Source organism: Aedes aegypti, chromosome 1 (assembly GCF_002204515.2).
Source record: "Aedes aegypti strain LVP_AGWG chromosome 1, AaegL5.0 Primary Assembly, whole genome shotgun sequence".
Lineage (NCBI taxonomy): Eukaryota > Metazoa > Arthropoda > Insecta > Diptera > Culicidae > Aedes > Aedes aegypti.
Genome location: NC_035107.1, coordinates 213,575,427 through 213,595,075, shown reverse-complemented (window position 1 = coordinate 213,595,075; position 19,649 = coordinate 213,575,427). Strand labels below are relative to the sequence as shown.

General features: G+C 37.4%; 1 protein-coding gene across 1 annotated transcript; it reads right to left on the bottom strand.

Moving 5' to 3' along the window:
- Window positions 1–2,007: 2,007 nt before the first annotated feature.
- LOC5565703 (CAAX prenyl protease 2) lies at window positions 2,008–18,051 on the bottom strand. Its single transcript, XM_001650013.2, has 3 exons — window positions 17,630–18,051; window positions 2,962–3,374; window positions 2,008–2,638 (listed from the first exon to the last, which is right to left on the bottom strand). The coding sequence occupies exons 1-3, from the start codon at window positions 17,803–17,805 to the stop codon at window positions 2,298–2,300; spliced, it is 930 nt and encodes a 309-aa protein (XP_001650063.2). The 5' UTR covers window positions 17,806–18,051; the 3' UTR covers window positions 2,008–2,297.
- Between the last annotated feature and the right edge of the window lie 1,598 nt (window positions 18,052–19,649).

Sequence of the window (19,649 nt, the reverse complement as noted above, 5' to 3'; positions counted from 1 at the left end):
GTTGACCGGGGATTCCTAAAACGCAAAGTCTGCGCAGTTACATTTGAATGTTCAAAGAAGATGTAGCGATGATCAGATAATGATTCCTCATCTGATACATGCCAATTCGTCAACTCGTTACTGATTCTATTCGAGCAGAGCGTTATGTCTAACACTTCTTCTCTATTAGAAACCATGAAGGTTGGGCGATTGCCTATGTTAAGTAATCCAAGATCTGTACTACTTAAGTATTCCATCAGACTGGAGCCTCTCAAATTGATATCTGAGCTGCCCCAGATGATGTGGTGAGCATTGGCATCACTGCCCACAATCAGCGGAAAGCCTTTTGTTACGCAGTGTACACGCAAACAAATTTCATTGCATAATCTACCGATTCCATGGTATAATTAAGAACTGCACCAACGATTTTCAACCGACTACAAAAATCTGTTAAGTTTACTATAATCTGGCACAAATCACTGAGCAGTGCAGTAAATGTGACCATGTCCATAGTAGCATCCACTACAAAGCATTGTATTTCAATCCGTGACACCCACCCTACAACACAGTGTGGTCAAAAGTACAATGCGAAACTTGTCAAATCAAGCATGTTTCTAGTCATAAATCCTGCAACTGTGGTTAAACAAACCGAATATATTTTCTTCTGTAGTGATGTTGACTATGTTTTTGTAGAGTTGACAGAATAATGTAGTCGGTTGAAAATCGTTGGTGCAGTTCTTAATTTTAACATGGATTCAGTAATTTCAACAATAAAATTCGTTTCAGTGCACGACAACTCGTTTGAAGTCATACACGGAGACGGAATTCAACTCAATTTTGGGTTGTTTCAACGCAATTCCGTAGTTGAGCCCAATAACTCAATTTTGGCTAAATTTCCAAGGTCCCCACTAGGTAGTTTGGCTTTAATTCCATTAGAAAAATATACTCAATTTTGGGTTGATTTAACGCAAAATTGAGTTATTTCGACCTAAACATAAGAAAAGTTGCATTTACCCAAATTTGGCTTATTGGGCCAAAGTACCCCCATTGGGTAGATGCAGCTCTCTCTATTTTTGACAACATTCGTGTGGAAGAAAGAGAAAACCGAGAGATTTTGGGTTGAAACTATAATCAATATACTTAATTTTGGGTAAAGTAAACTCAAAAATTAGGTAAAAATATTTCTCCGTGTACGTTGGGGATGGTTCATCATGTGGTAAATATACCGAACAATACACGTGTTTCCTGTTGAGGTCAACAAGCATGGAAAAATTCTCTCACTCACCCGAACGACGCCGAGAATCGGAAGGAACACGAAGAGAAGTGAATGCCAATACACTTGCATCTGCGAGGCACGAGTGAACGCATTTAGCATCCATTTGCCGAATGCATCATTGAACTGACTGAGCGAATTTCCACTCACTCAATCATAGGCCAGGAGAAGTAGTTCACCTAGAGCGAATTTATAGCAGAGAAAAAGTAGATTTTGTATGAAAATTTACAGGAAAATGAATGACAAGTTCATCCACTTCTCCTGGCCTATTCCGTGGTGTGGCTTGTCATTCAGTGAACGCTCATCAGCACTCAAACCCGAATTCCTACCTATCTGTGTGCTATCCATAACTGTGGGGTCACTGTATATGTAGTAGGTCCCGTTTCCGTACTATCAAAGTTACACGTATTAGCGAAGATACCCCGTTTTACGGCACTCAATAAATGAATGAATCTGCAGATTAATTATAATAACTGAAAAAAGCTAAACACACTTTAATTAAAATAATCAAACAATTTATTTTCGTTATGTGTTACAAAAAAAAACTCTAAGCCATTCATACTATCCATGTTTGCAAGGTCAACGTTAGCGCCACTGACGTCTTGAGCATATGTTAGTTATTGGAACGGAAAATAATGAATGCTTTAAGATTTTTCGCACGCAGCTATCTAGATGGGGATTAGAACAAACACCTTATCGATATCAAATCATAGTATTTGTCGACCTTGCGAACATGGGCAGCATAATACACCTTCTTTTTCAAATCTCCCACATTCTTTATTGAGGACCTGATTCGGCGTGTCCTCGCTCTATGCCATGCATAGAGGCGCAAAACTGTTCCCTATACATTCGTACAATCTGCTTTATACTAGACTAGAGAACGTAATAGCGAAACCGGTGATCTTAGAACGCAGCTCGGTATAAAATTCGTACAGTTGCATTTGTGTGTACTGAAAATCTTTTAAATATTGAACTAGTGCAATTTACTTAAGCTACAAAAATGGCAAAATTCTTCCCATGCAGGGTTATATTCCCTTGAAGCACGTCACACTTCTCCAGCCCAGAACAGGTTGTTCGCATACCAACTCGGGGTGGTAAGCGTAGGCAGTAGCACTATCCATCCGACCAGCCCCAGCACGTACAGTCCGATAAAGATCACTTTCCGGCGATCCGACTGGCTAAGCACCTCCTGGAAGTCCGGGAATCCCATGTGATTGCAGAAGGCATGCGCCACGAATGGAGCCGCAAAGTGACCCGTCCGCACGAACAGATACGCCGAATAGATGCCGAATATGGTGGTGTAGAAAAACTGGAAGAACGACACCGTCAGCACAATCCTGAGGGGGGTCCCGTCCTGCAGGCGTTCCTTGATGTGATGGAGATGGGCTGAAATGGGGGGAATGGTTAAATTTGGAATAGCCATAAAGCAATAACTCTATGGTTCTTTGCAGAATCGTTGGAGGAATTTCTGGAAGAAAAGGTGGAGCAATTTCTGGAGGGATCTCTAGAGAAATATATTAAATATTCTAGAAGAAATCTCTGGAGAAATAATTTAAAAAATCTGGAAGCCTTTAGTTTCAAGTTTGTTGTATAACGTTTTGTCGTTTTGTGCCTCTTTGATAAAGACTTAAAAAACACACGAATGGGCTTTTCCCTCTTTCCATTTTCAAATAAAAATAAGTAAGAATAATACTGTTCAAGAATCTTACCCAGTCCAAACAGCAGCGGAGTGATGAGCATGGCCGTGTGTGGCTTGAAAGTCTGCAACAGCAGAGGCAGCATGCAGGCACGAAAGGTGAACTCCTCGGACAGTGGCGCCACCAGATGATTCCGTAGCCACTTTAGATTCTGTACGGCACTCAACCAGTACATCGGTTCCGAGTAGACTCGCCACAAACCGTTGGTCAACGTCCCGCTGAGGGGACCTAGGAACAGGATGGCCGTTAGCACCAAGGGCAACCCGATAGCCGTCACGAGTCCCTCTAACCGGAACCCCATAATCTCCCACATGGAATACTTCTGGAACACGGCGTCGCATGACAGGGTCATAACGAAGACCGGGGAGATCAGCATTACCACGAACACGCTGAAGAAGCGCCTCTTGATCGTTGAGGGATGATCGCTGAAACAACGTAAATGGTTAATTTCAATCATTCCTCATACCGAGACCGTTATAGACCCTTCGTGTCCACGCTTTTTTCCATTACCCAGAAATGGGGGTATGGTCAGGTGGGATAGCTCAGTGAAGGATTGTAAGACCAACATACTTCGAAATGTATTTCAAACTAGTGGTCCCGGCAAACTTCGTCTTGCCATCAAGTAGGCTATTGAAAAATGCCATGGAACGCCCCGTGCAAAATGGAAGTTCCGTTCACTCCTGTTTTTTTTTCAACTTTCCCGTTAAATATCCTTTGCTTTTTATATACACAAACACGTCGGAACACTTCAGGAACATAACTATTGAAGAATTTTCAAAATCTGTTAGCCCTTTCTCAAGCCATTTCGTGACATACAAATACCATTCTATTTTTATTTATATAGATTAATTGATCTACTGTTTTGTGACTACCTATTTGTAAATTCAAGGTTTGTCCCGAGATTTTAAGGGTTAAGAGCCAATTCGCGAGAGCCGCAACCCCATCTTGTATCGATGTTCTTCGATCAAGCTGAAATTTTCAGGGTTCGTTATTCTATATAAAAGAAGACGTTTTGCAAAATATTACATTTTTATATCAGGGGGAAGTGGAACAAAATGACCTCCAATGATTTCATGTCACTGAACATGCAAAATCACAAAAACTGATATAACTTTAGTAAAAGTGCAACATAATAAATTTAGCATGTTTACTCTACGCTATATAAACTCTAAGATAAGCATGGTATATAAATTTTGAAAGTACTTCAAATCGAGAAAAACAAGTTTTTCATAAAAATTTTAGTGACTTTCAAACCGATTTTTTTCTTACCAACCGAACTAAGTCAAACAACTAAATATGACATTTTGTAGGGCAACTCATGGGCTTTCATTTGAGGTATAAGCCAGACATACGTTTCAACAATTTTCCAAAAAATATTTTTTTTTTCGGGGTAGTGTCTTGAACTTGTGCCATTTTGCGAGTATCGCAACCTCCTTGCCTTGAGAGGTTGTATTGATATTCTTCGATCGAGCTGAAATTTACAGGAGTTGATTTCCTATAGTGTCGGTGTTCCCTTAGTGGACAGTTCCCTATAGTCGCACTAGTGGCTTTTTACGGCCGTTTTGCTATAAATCTATTCAAAACATTTTTTTACATGAAGGTCAGGAGCTATTTATCTAAGTACCATTGATACACAGATTGATTTTGTTCAAAAAATGATCGAAATAATTAGTTTTGCTTAAAATTTGAGCTCCCTTGCGCCTATAGTAAACCTATTGTTCCTATAGTAGCACTACTGAGAGAAACTATTTTTTATCTTACGAAATAATTGATGAACTAAGAACTTTTTTTACACCAAACGAAAGCTTTTGATCCATACTTTGTAGGAAAAATATAAAAGTTTTGTTAAAATACGGTTTTGATGAGTATTTTGCCAACGCCGTGATGCTAGAGCTACTATAGGAACAGAAATAAGAAATAGTTCTACTATAGGCACATGTATTCCTATAGTGGCACACGTGATAATAAATACAACCATTTGAGTTTTCGTAGTTTTCATATTTTTCCCACAAAACCAAGATAAAAAGCTTTCAGATGATGTAAAAATAATTATTTTTCGATTTTATACGAATTTTTGTTCTTAGCTATGCGGCTATTGGTACATCGACCCTATAACAGAAGATATTTCGCAAAATTTCAGATTTTTATATTAGGGGTAAGTGGTATAAATTAACCACTTATGATTTTTTCTTAAATACAATATCAATTAAACTGCTTATAGCTATAGTAAAAATGCACGAATTTGTATGAAATTTTGCCGTAAAGTAACGTTCAGTGAACTTCAAAATGAACATGGTATTATGATTTAAAAAAATGTTTCAAAACGGAAAAACTGTTTTTTACAAAATTAGTTTTTTATTCAAATCGACTTATTTTTTGTCAACCGAACTAGGTTAAAAAACTGAATACAGCAATTTCTCGATTTCTCTGTTTCTGCCATATAATTTTCATCGAAACTTGAGCTTTAGGTTGCAGAAATAGAGCGAATGAGATGAAAAGCACGTAAGAGATGGGTCAAATAGATATTTGTTGGTTGTTTGTAGTTATTTATCAATGTAAAATGTATGAAATTCATACAATTATTGTGGCGTGATAAAATCGAATAGACAACCATGCTAATCTAGAGTGATATAATGAAGCGATATTAAAATGAGCAGTGATAAAATCGATAAACTACTGTATGAAGTTTTGTACCACAACTCAAGAGCTTTCATTCACGGTGTACCGTGGTGAATCAAAGTTCGGACGGACACTCTGATAATATTCACCAATAAAATGCTTAATTGAAGGTTAATATGTTTATTTCAATTTTTTTTCTTGATATAAACATGATTGATCATTTTATACGCATATAGAATTCAGTTACCATTGACAATTAATTTACAAAAACAAAAAAGTTACTCCAGACGGTCTTCTATTCTCCGTGGTGAACATATATTAGTGATAGTGTCGACGAATACACCTACAACGTATATACAACTTTATTGAATGAAAAATATGATTTTTATACAGTGATTGCAACATAATAATATACAAAGTTATAGTTCAAAAGTTTAGTAACACCACATTGCAAAAATATGCTGTAAATAATAATAATAAGTCGAGTCTAGTACACGACACTGAAGACGGCCTTACAGTTGAGGTCGAAATACGCGTATTTGTCAAAAGAAACAAACTATAGTGGAATTAAATGGTATAGTAATAAATTCTGTTATTCATCTACTTGTAAATACAGTGTATATGAACACTGAAGTGTATACGACACTGAAGAAGTCTGTAAGTCGCAGACGAAATAGGCCTATCTGTCAACATATTAGAGTTCAAAGGTGTTTGCTTGCCTTACTAGTGATTTTAGTTTTTTTTTTCTTTTGCAAAAAGTGTAGTGTTAAAGTTCAATTAGTAGTTTTTTTCTCTTAATCAGGTAACCAAGTTACAATTAGCACAATTTATAGTTTTAGGGGCGAATGACTATCGGGTTAAAGTCCCCCTCATCAAACAACAACAACAAAAATGTATAGCAGTGATTCCCAAAGTGGGCGAATTCGCCCCCCTGGGGGCGATTTTCAGGCTTAAGGGGGCGAAAATTTGTTTAACAGAATTTGGGGGGCGAAAAATTCAGAAAGGGGGCGAAAAAGCTAACCCAAGAGCATTTGGAAATAATAACTCATAACCTTTAAAGGACACACATCTCTAAGCTTAACTATTTCCAGAACCTTAGATCCCTAGATCTTTATATCTCTAATCATGGTAATTTTAAAATTATGATATATAAAACTCGATGAATGTCAAACACAAAATGTTTGTGCTATGCATTTAGGTTTTTTAAATATCATGTGAGTTTCAAAAAATTGTCGGTATTTGAGATTTTCCCGAGATCGGAATGATTAGTTCACATTTTTGATAAATACCCAATATATCATATGAGGGTTTTTTGCCGGGACCTTTAAGGATAGGAAATATTACCTTCCTATAATGGCATCCAGCGTTTTACGGAGAAAAAAATACAGTACCAATTTTTATGTTTCGATTGCACTCATTCTTATCAGTTCTTGTGATACAAATCATTTGAGGAACAAATCTTGAAAAATTTAGCGGATAAAAATCGGGATACAACGGTAAAACCACTTGATGCGGAGGACGAAAAACACTCTATTAAAAAAAAAAAGGATTTGAAGATATATCAGAGATACGTCGAATCTGAATCTGCAGAACGTCCAAAAAAATCTGAAATTTTTTTGGTGTTGGTTAAAACGCCTTTTTCACATGTTGTATTGAAAAATTAGTTGGAAAATACTCTCGACTTCAATATATTTTATCGGGGTTTTTGGTTCGGATAAAGAAAACATCAAACATTCATTTTTAACAATTTATGAGAATTATTGCAGCAACTTTAGAATTAGAAGATATGAAGCAGGTTATGAAAAAATAATATGAAATCATATATTTTGAATCATATTACATATACGCACCAACTTGTAACATATTTCTAGGGAGGGTGAGACTCTCCAAAAACGCAAAATTGCAAACAAAATCAATGCAATTCACACAAATATGACACATTTATGTGAAAAGAAGTGCGTTTGCTCGGAAAACATTACATTTGGATCAGTTTTGAAGAGCTTCGCCTCAAGCTACGTTATAAGTTGGAGCCCATGCATGCATTACATTTGAATAGTTGAAATTGAGCCGAACTTGTATCGAAAATTGATGCAGCTGCCTATAATTCAAGCAAGATATTGTTAAAATTGCTATTATAAATAGCAGTCCAGTTATTCATTCCTAATAACTGTGGGTTATTGGTATTTAAGAGAATATTTTCAAATATACACAATAGATATTATATTATGATTCTATAGATATGCGAGTCTAGGACATTGTTTGCGTACAACGCTTAATTGAAATATTTGAATCACGTTTCAGGGGGGCGATTCCAGATAAATATTGGCCTCAAGGGGGCGAAAGTTGAAAAAGTTTGGGAAGCACTGATGTATAGCTTGTCAACTATCTCATAATAATCTATAGTTTTGCAAGATGTGTTTAAAACTACCGTCAACGTACCAGTATCCGCTCGTGTTCCAGTAGCCCGCTCACGAGTTCAAAAAGTAAGGTAATTTGAGTAAATACACAAACAAATGTCCACAGTGTATGATTCTATTCGTCGATTTGAATTGTATAGCGGCTAAAGTTTTCAAATTTTCGTTGTTTAAACTTATCTTTTTTCAGTGTGAGCGGGCTACTGGAACATGAGCGGAAACTGGTGCACTGATGGTATTCAAATAGAAACCTATTTGGCAGAACTATACATTTTATAAGGGAAAAGTGAGTCAAAATGACCCCAATATTTTTGTGTCGGAAAATACACAAAATCACAAGAACTACTGTAACGCTTAAACGGATTTTACTGAAAAATATGTTTATTATTGTAAAAGTACTAATTTTTACCAATCTTCCTCTCTCTTTCACTCTTTCGTGAAATTTTCAAACATCAAGGCTAGTAAAAGTCAAAATTCCATTCAAGATATAAACAGTACAGTGTCTCATAGCAGCCATATGTGCAGTCTGTCTAAACTAAGCTAAACTCAATTATTTATAAAATGATCTCTAGCAGCCATATCATCTTATAAGGTACAACACGCAAAGCGCGCTTCAATGGTGTAATTTATTGTGTCGTTTCATCGTGTGATTTTAATGTGAATTCGTGAATTTTCCGCGTGACATGACATATTACTGGATAGCGAAAATCATTCTAAATACGTGAGTCGTGAAGTTATCATAATTTTCTGTTTTCTGGATGTGCGATACTTGATTTTATAATTCTGTTCTGATCGATCCAAACCAAGCGATTTGCATATAGCAGATAAAGCTTTGTTTATCGCCCGTGGGGCGAATAAGATGCCAAGAATAAATCACCGCTTGCTACCATGGCATCGGTGGTTTGCAGTGGTTGTGTGCATAAAATCACAACAGAGAGCTATCGAGTGCATTGCTTTTTTGGCTGCGATAAAATTTTGCACACTAAATGTGCTGAGATTAATTTAACTGGAGCGAAAGCGTTGAAAGAGAATCCAGCACTTCGTTACATCTGCTTCGATTGCCGCAAGAATCAATTGTCTATTAACGATGTTCAAAGTAAATGTGAGCTTTTTGGAGATTGTTATACCGTATTTAGAAACGATCGTAGCACGCTGAATAGCAGAAAATGTAGAGGTGGCGGGGTACTTATTGCTGTTTCCTCTGGTTTGAACTGTAATCTTGACCCTACTCCTGTCGATAGCTCTCTTGAACAATTATGGTTGTTGGTGTTGAGTCTTCCTGAGCAGAAAATAAGCGTTGGTGTCATTTATCTGCCTCCTGATCGCAAGAACGACATGCCAAGTATATCCAAACATGTTGAGTCAATCCAGCTAATTCAATCGAATCTCGGAATACAGGATCACGCTTTTTTATTCGGTGACTATAATCAATCAGCGCTTGTTTGGAACTATTCAACAAGAAATTGCTTGCAAATCAACCCATTAGAATCACACATTTCGACTCAATGCACCACACTTCTTGATGGATTCAGTCTAAGCGGTTTAAATCAAATCAATGGAAAGGCCGATTTCATCGGTCTGAACGAAGCCCTCGGAGAAATTGACTGGAACATTATAGAATCTACCCCGAACTTAGACGACGCCGTGAACCTCTTTAATCACCTGATTACCAGGACAATGTCCGATTACGTTCCTGTTCGTAGACCTGCTCCCAAGCCTCCCTGGACAAATGCTCGCTTGAAGAAGCTTAAACGAATTAGGTAAAAATTTTTACGGAAGTTCTGCAGAACTAGATGCCCACATGTTAAACAACAATTTGATCATGCGAGCAACAACTACCGGCTATATAACAGATTTTTATACCAAGAATATACCTTGAGCATTCAGGAAAACCTGCGTCGAAATCCTAAACAGTTCTGGTCGTTTGTGAACTCCAAGCGTAATGAAAACGGCTTACCTGTAAAAATGTTTCTACAAGACAATTCTGCTAACACATCCGCCGAAAAATGTGAGTTGTTTGCCACGCATTTTAAGCATGCTTTCAACAGCTGTGTTGCATCTAATGACGAAGCAGAAGCTACGTGCCGCGATGTACCATATAATGTATGTGAATTGAGCAACGTTCAGGTTGATCACCAGCAGGTTAAGGCCGCCATCTCTAAATTGAAATATTCAACCGCTGCCGGCTCGGATGGAATTCCATCCTGTCTCTTGAAAAAAATGCGCAAACAACTTGATCCGTCCGCTAGCTTTTTTGTTCAACGAATCTCTGCGACAGCGTCTGTTTCCATCTAACTGGAAAATTTCTGTAATGTTTCCAGTGTTCAAAAAGGGCGACAAGCAAAACGTTGAGAACTACCGAGGAATAACCTCACTATGCGCATGCTCAAAAGTTTTTGAAATCATCATCTACGAGTTGCTTTTTGCGAGCTGTAAGAATTATATCTCTTCGGATCAACACGGTTTTTACCCTAGAAGGTCAGCCTCAACGAACCTTTTGCACTTTTCCTCGTTTTGCATTAGAAATATTGATGCAGGATCACAGATTGATGCGATATATACTGATCTAAAGTCGGCGTTCGATCGAGTTGATCACAAGATATTACTTGCCAAACTGAATAAGTTAGGAATCTCATCAGACCTTATTGATTGGTTCAAATCCTATCTCACAAATCGCAAGCTGCTAGTTAAAACAGGCGATGAGTCGTCGGAATTCTTCACTAATCTAACTGGCGTTCATCAAGGAAGTAATTTGGGACCTCTGCTGTTTTCAATCTACGTGAATGAGCTTTCAAGATTGCTGCCACCGGGCTGTCGATTGTTTTATGCGGACGACGTTAAGATTTTCATTGTAGTTAACAGCATTCAAGATTGTTACACACTCCAACGGATTTTAAACTCATTCGTAGCATGGTGCTACAATAATAAGCTGACAATAAGCCTAGCTAAGTGCAGCGTGATAACATTTCACAGAAAATTGCAACCAATTGTTCACCACTATACAATACTGAATCAACATCTGGAGCGCGTCGACCATATCCGAGATCTGGGAGTTATACTCGATCAGGCATTTTCTTTCCGTCTACATTACGAACACATCATATCTAAGGCCAACAAACAACTTGGCTTCATCTTTAAACTAACCAGCGAGTTCCATGATCCTCTATGTTTGCGGGCATTATATTGTGCACTAGTTCGCTCAATTTTGGAATCTAATGCTGTTGTATGGTGCTCATATCAGGCGAACTGGATCTCCAGAATAGAGGCCATACAAAGAAAGTTTGTCAGGCAAGCGCTTCGAAGCCTTCCATGGCGTGACCCGCTGAACTTGCCGTCGTACGAAGATCGTTGCGGACTACTCGGACTGCGGACTTTAGAAGAAAGGAGATGTATTAGCCAAGCAGTGTTTGTTGGAAAAACATTGCAGGGAGAAGTCGACTCTACCGAAATTTTAGGACGATTGAACATCTATGCTCCTGAAAGAATTCTACGCCAGCGCAACTTTCTACAGCTTGAGCCACGCCGTACAGTATATGGCTTTCATGACCCAATCCGTTTCATATCTGCCAGATTTAACGAAGTATTTCACGTATTCGACTTTAACATCTCTACAACCGCGTTTAAACGCCGATTACAAGGCTCATTACCGACTTTGAACAGGTGAGTTCCTCTCCAACAACTCTAAAGGTTGTAAATGGTGCTACTAGATGTTTTTTTTTTCTCATTCTCGATTACTATTGTCGCCGAGTCTGGATCAGAGATCATCGTAATGTTTCCTGTAGACCACGATGTTTGGATGGATGGATGATGCACGAATAGTTTTTAGGTTTTATGATGATTGACAATGTTTGTAGAAAAGTAATTGTGATTGTATTGTATTTATTGACTTTGTTTATAATTGTTACTGACAGTGATTGTAATGTTTATGTAGAAAAGAAATGAGGTTTTTACGCCTTTTTGAGCAAGTCGCGTGTTGTTGGTCTACTCAAATCGGCTTTTCCTCATCAAACGCTTCATTAAGCAAAAGCAGATGAAGCTAGAAACCAAATAAACAAATAAACAAATAAACACTCATGTGGCCCTCCCAATCTAAAAATAATACGGTAGTTGATTCCCAACCAAACAGCGTGAGATGAAACTACGTTTATTACTAAACCGCCGAGGCTGCTAACGAAAACATTGGTACAATGCCTTATTGTTCATCATCACTTTTACAAGGAAGTGACATTTCTTTCAGATGTGGCAGCGGCAACACGGTATGATATAATCGGTATTACCACTACCGACAAGAGGCCTCCATACGCTGCTCATACCGTCCGGATTATTATTCACCACGGTATACCGCAAATGAAAGCCCCTGAGTTGCCCTGCAAAACTTCATATTTAGTTTTTTGACCTATATCGGTTGACAAAAAATAAGTCGATTTGAAAACAATCTAGATAGGGGAACTTACGTATTCTCAGCAGTCTAAGCGGGTGAACTTTTTAAAATGCAATTATATTCAGCATGACGCAAGATAAATAGCAGGGGATACCTGAAACACACTTGTGCACACTTTATTCAATGGTCGATATTCACAATATAACACATTACTATCGAAATAATCGATATTTTGTAATCAAAATCACGAGGCACTTTTACTATTGTCGGCAATGCAATATCTTTTGTCGGCAACAAAAATGTTCATTTCGTCAATCGAAAACTGCGGAAAAACTGGTATATGTATAGGTTAGAAATCATGTTTGTTGACATCGTCTGAAAATAAACGTCACTCGTTATGCTGCACTTGGTGAAAGGGCCAATGCAAAAAATGCATACTTATAAAATCAAATATATACCTACTGCTGATTTGCTGCTGACAAGAAAAATAATCGTCTATCTCGATGGGTGGGAAATTACTTCCCTGAAATGGTCAAGAAAATCAATTTTCTTTGATCGGAGTACGCAGCTAAGACCAAATGTAATTTCCAATGGAACTCACTGTATCAAATTTCTTAACCCATTCGGTCACGATTTTTTTTACTTCTTTTGAACGAAATAACATACTATGCTTTACCGTTGAAATATGGCTTAATCAACGCGTGAAGTTCGGGCCCATTCACATATTTTATAACGCTGCAGAGGGTGCGTGGGTGTCTTCAAGATGTTACACACGCTAAGTTCAGTTTACCTAAAAATGGGTGATTGATTCACCCAAATTTGGGTGTCTGTTGCATAACCTATAAGATGGGTAAATTATACTGATGAAATTTGGTGAAATTCACTCATATTATGAGTAAAATATGTTTACCTACAGTGACTCAATTTCATTTTCGTACGGGGCACTGTTTTCATATCAAATTGATATCAAACTATTAAATGGTGCATGGACTTCGATATACTTTATCAACAACAAAGGTCATAGGTGTCATCTATTGTTTGGCAATGACAAACTGTAGTCATTTGCTAAAATCTTTGGAATAATGGAAAAGTATTGGGTTTGTGTCTATAATTGACCCAATTCCATATTCGTACACCTAACAAAATAGAAATGTTGTATTCAAAACTAATTTTTAATGGACTAGATGATTGCTTAAGTTCTTTGTTGTGTTGTTCAGATGTACTAGAGTACATTTGGAAAATTTATAAGCGGACATATTTGAAACTTAAGTAAATTTAAGAAAAATACCACTTTTCCCATGTTTTTTTGCTAAAATATTCGGTAAGTTGAACAATAACTTAAATTTTTTTTTCAACATAATTTCCTTAAGAATGATTACTGCGAATATTGCACAAGTTTCAAAAAATTATAATCTGTTTTAGAGTAGCTAGGAGTGAATATCGACTTTTGGATCTTAGGTAATAGACCATTTATAACAAATCCAATACCAAAAATTATAGTCAATATCTATCAATTTGGCTCCTAAATGGATATACATAATCCATAGTTAATGTTCGTATCAAAACATTGCGTAATTATTATTTTTAATTTACATTTTACTACCAAACATGATTATAGAGATTTATGGAATAAATATTATTGCCGTTACCGCAACACAAATGTTTTTTTTAATGATGAAAACAACAGGATATATTCTAGAAAAAGAAGATCAATGCTCTCTGCTCATTCAAGTTATTTTGTATTTTTCTTATGAAATCAATAAATGGCAAAATAGGGTGCTATTTTGAATATAATTTGAATATTAATTCAAAGATAATTGAATATTGCGATAACATCAATTATATGGAGGTATGTACAGCTTAGTTTAGGGCACTTTATTTTAAAACGAAGTTCGTGGTTCAAATTCTTTTTACATACACGTTCAAAATGAACCTTTACCTGTTGTTTAGAAAGAAATTTTTTTTTTTTTTTGTTTTTTTTGAGTTCACATTGATTAAAAATATCATTTTAGAAGAGTTTTGAAGTTATGGCACAACAATTTTCTGAACTCATAAGAGATAAAAACTTTTTATGATTTTTATAAACTGTATGTATTTCAACCAAATTTCTATCAGAGCTCACGAATATAATTAATAGAGTGGAGCCAATGACCAAAACGAATGCTATAGTTCGAATTATTGAATTATTTAGCAAAAATCATTGGAAAACTGGCGTTTCTCATAATTTAACTTAAATTTCATATATGTCCGCTAATAAATTGTATAAATGTTCTTCAATACATCTGAACATCATAATAAAGCACTTCAGCAATCAAATAGAGCTTTAAAATTTAGTTTTTAATGTTGTACCAGACAAACAGACGTCAGACATAATTATGCATCGAGCACCTTTTTAACGGTCGATTCAAAAATATGGTAGGTGGCCAATCCGCCACCTGCAGCGCTCGCATCGTTTATGGGTTGAAAGGCTTTACCAACTTATGAGTAAAACTCATTTACCCATGAAATAAGTGTGTGCACTTTTCCGCGATAATGAGTAAACTTTACCCATATTTGGGTAGACTGATCTTAGCGTGCAGGTCATACAAAATTCGGAAAATATTCTTACAAACTACGTTATGAGGTGGTGGATGGGTGTTGAAAATTGTAATTTCTGGCGTTATGAAACATGTGAATAAACCTTTCGATTTTTGCAAACTTCAGCGCGTCGAGCTAATTTACAATGACGTCACGCTGCAACTGCAAACCCTTTATGGACCGATGCACGAGTTCATAAATTTGACGTTCAAGCGGTGCCGAATTCACTGGTATCCATAGTCACATAAATAGCACGGCACCACAGAAAATTTCAGACAACACTATTTTTATGGTTAGGTTGGTAAGTTATATATGGCAGATTGGATTTTCAAACATTTTCAAATTTGGAATCGCCCTAGTTTAACAGTTGGTTGAGTAGCAATATCATTGAAATGTATTACAATATTCTTGTTTATAAACATAACAAGTCTTCTTGAAAAAACACAACAAATATTAATAATACATTGAATTCACCAAATTCGAACTTCAAAAATATCAGATTAGCCCTTTGCAAAACCATGTTTAACACCACCACATAAAAAAAAACATCACCCTGTAAAACAACTGGAGTGTTGCCAAATTTGGTGTTCATTTCAAAGACGTGTGTTTTATGTTTTGCCTAGTTTATTGGAACTCATGCGCTGCTAAATTCATAAAAGTATATATTAAAAGTCTTGGTTTTGCTCAACATGTGCTATGTTACTTATTCACAACAACTTAACAAGTTTCACTTGAACTTCTCAATGCCTTTCAAATCTAAATAATTTATGCACCAATATAGAATACAGATTTCTGGCAACCTGGTGCAGTGATAAAAAGCAGTTGCCGAAGAATGCAAAGTGCAATAATTTTGTTTTGTGATTATAAAACGTTGAAATGAGGTATTTTTATGTACTTTGGAAGACAAAGCAAGTGTTTTTTATTGCTTAAGTGATCGGTGTATAACAGTTGTGAAATATTTGCATTGGAGCTGAGAAATGGGCCCTTCAAAACAGTGATTTTTTTCTTAGCTGTTCTTGTGTTGTTCTCTTCGGCAGGCCAAGAATGACGATAATATCGAAGGCATTTTTTTCTTTTGGTGATAAATCCGGTATTTTATGATATTTTGTGATCAAATTTCTTTTACAAGGGACCTTATACATCAAATAATAGGCTGAGAGTATTGAAGCTAAGGTGTGTTGCCTAGATTAATTGTATGAAGGATAATAAGTTGGTGTTGCCGAAAATACCCTCACGGTGCCGAAGCCATCATTTACCCTAGATAGATATCTTTATTTAAGAGATTTGCAGCCCGAAATGAAAACAATCTAATATTACAAAAACAAAACAGTTTTTTTTTTTTTCGATTTAAAACATTTTTTTTTATTCAAACACCATGTTTATTTTCAAATTCATGTAACGTAAAGTAAACATGCCAAATTTCATATAAATCCGTGCATTTCTACTATAGCTATAAGCAGTTTAATTGATTTTATATTAAAAAAAAATATTAGTGATTATTTTGTACCCCTTTAAAATAAAAATCTGAAATTTTGCGAAATATCTTCTGTTATATAGGAAATCAACTCCATTAAATTTCAGCTCGATCGGAGAACATCAATACAACCTCTCTAGGCAAGGGGGTTGCGGTACTCGCAAAATGGCACAAGTTCAAGACACTACCCCGAAAAAAAAAATATTTTTTGGAAAATTGTTGAAACGGCATGTCTGGTTTATACCTCAAATGAAAGTCCATGAGTTGCCCTACAAAATGTCATATTTAGTTTTTTGACCTAGTTCGGTTGGTGAGAAAAAAAATCGGTTTGAAAATCACTAAAATTTTTATTAAAAACTTGTTTTTTTTTCGATTTGAAGTACTTTCAAAATTTATATACCATGCTTATCTTAAAGTTTATATAGCGTAGAGTAAGCATGCCAAATTTCAACATAATCCATGCACTTTTACTAAAGTTATATCAGTTTTTGTGATTTTGCATGTTCAGTGACATGAAATCATTGGGGGTCATTTTGTCCCACTTCCCCCTAATATAAAAATCTAATATTTTGCAAAATATCCCTGAAAATTTCAGCCTGATCGGAGAACATCAATACAACTTCCCTTGGAAAGGGGGTTGCGGTTCTCGCGAACTGGCTCTTAAGTAAGCGATCAATTTATCTTCTTCTTCTTCTTCTTATTGGCACTAACGTCCCCACTGAGACAGAGCCGGATACTCAGCTTAGTGTTCGTATGAGCACTTCTATGCCTCTATGCCCAGGGAAGTCAAGGAAATTTACATTACGAAAAGATCCTGGACCGACCGGGAATCGAACCCAGACACCTTCAGCATAGGTTTGCTTTGTAGCCGCGGACTCTAACCACTCGGCTAAGGCCTCTTGGAGTAGGGTGATCAAAGTATTTTGGACAGACCGTTACGCGTATATATTTAATTTGGCCATTCACGGCAAAGTCAAATGGAGGAGGCCAAATGATAAAAAGAGGAGAGACTTTAGAGACTATTTTGGTTAAAAAAGTCCTTCCATTAAAAAAAAGAGACCTGCTACAAGCCCTATGATGGAATTGAAATTCTGCTCAGACATGCAGTCGACATGTGAATCGACTGGTCAGCACAGATTTGACGGAGATTTTTTGTTTATTATTAACCATCTAGGGAGCACCGTGCCATCGTCTGCTCTCAGGTCAAAAACTCACCGATCATGATTGGACTGCCACACGTACAAACTGGCCACATAGATCACGGCAATCACAAAGCAGGCACCCACCGAAACCAGCGGCGAGAGGTGAATACCGTCCGATAGCGCCGGGAATGGTTGGTCTTCCGGTGGCAGCACTCCAATCCGTCCAGCTTCACCATCGTCGGCGGCCATCCAGATGCGGGCAAACAAATTCCAGTTCGCAAGCACGTACACTAGTTTATCCACCTTGGCGTCGTTGGAATCTCGTTCAGATTGTGCGAAATGTACTGTTAATTGATTATTCTAAACTAGGTATGATACATTGTTTTTCAATAGGAAAGAATTCCGAACGCGAAACAGATGGGATTTGAAAAATAATTATTGCATCGCATCGGCACTCTGGTGCAAATCGGAACCACAACAAAAACCGATAAAAAGATGCTCCACTTTTCGCTGAGAGACGTCATATTTTGACATTCTTCTTTGGTTTACAATTCGTGTGGTTCGGGTCATGATCAGAAGGTACTAGATTGAACCGGTTCGCTGAAGCGGTTTGGAAACAGTGGGCGTGAAGAGATTATTAACGAACACGGAGACGTGGTTCAGCTCAATTTTGGATTGTTTCAACTCAATTCCGTGGTAGGGTTTATCAAAGTATTTTGGACAGACCGTTAAGCCCCAAGCACAATGTGAGCGGTAGCGCGGTACAACGGCAAAACGGCAAGCCCATCTTGAGCTACACTCTACTCGTCAAGTCAATGTTGAAAAGGATTTAGTCAACATGAGATTGATAAGTAATGTGTACACAGCAAAAAATAATGTAATTTGCATCGACGTAATTCAGCCGATGTAATAAAAATCCGATGTAACAGCGAAAATCAGATGCATATTAGCATCTTTTTGATGTTATATTACATCACCCTAAAATTACACGAAAACAAGATCACCATATCCTATTACATGGTACTTGTGTAATATGCACATCTAAAATATAGAAATATTACACAGAAACCGCTGCAACCAAACCATTCCGACGAACGTTGTCATATTACACAGATTCAAATGCTATTTTGTATCAATGACTGGTGCGATAATAAGTCTCGCAACACTGTCCATGTTGTTTCTGTCGACGAAGTTGTTGTGAGGTCCGCCATTTTAACTCTCGTACCTCCGGTGGTATCCCGTCGCGAAAACATTAATAAAAATGATTTTTGAATAGTTTAGTGATCGCGATTTGTCTACAAGACGGCCGCTGCAGTGGCCACAAGTGATGTTGCTTTTACTCCTCCGGATCCGGCCAAGGAAATACAGAAGAAGCCAATCTTTCCATCGGGTGTTAACCCCATACGTACGCGCCCCAACGTATGCCGTCACCTTCCCGGGGAATCAGGAATCCAGTTTTAAAGAAATTTGTGTTCCATTCCGGGACTTCGAGACCATCTTGCCGAGAGATTCCGGTGGCCCATGAGAACATCTTGTCGTATGATTTCGACGAACAACATCCGCTGCAACAAGAGCTGGTTAGCGCTCAGGATGACAGGGCATGGCAAAAGAGGAGCACCGAACCACCGAAGGCATACGGGTGATCGTGATTCTACATGGGATTTCGCGATACGCCAGCTAGTTCGGTGTATTGGGTAAGTAAGATACGATTCTATAACATTCCCCCGAATTCCACTTCCCAGAGAGCACCATTTCTTAGAAAACTAATCAAAGTTGGTAGCGCCTGAATGTCTAAAACTGCTGTGGAAGAAAAGCTTTTACTTTATCCTAAAGGCTGGCATACTATCAGTACTTCGTGTATCTGAAGGAAAAAATAGACCCCACAGTGTGGTCGTTAGCCTTTAACATGGTTACTCCCATCACTATATCGTCACAGCCGGGATTGTCACTATATCGGTACTGGCCGGGATACAAGCAATCTCAGGGAAGATCGGGTAACCCACCCTGGTTGGAACTTTATTCGTATGCTGACAGGAAAGGGAGGGTCTGGTTCCCCTTGGAAGGTGTGAATCTGAGTCCTTGTACCATTGTGG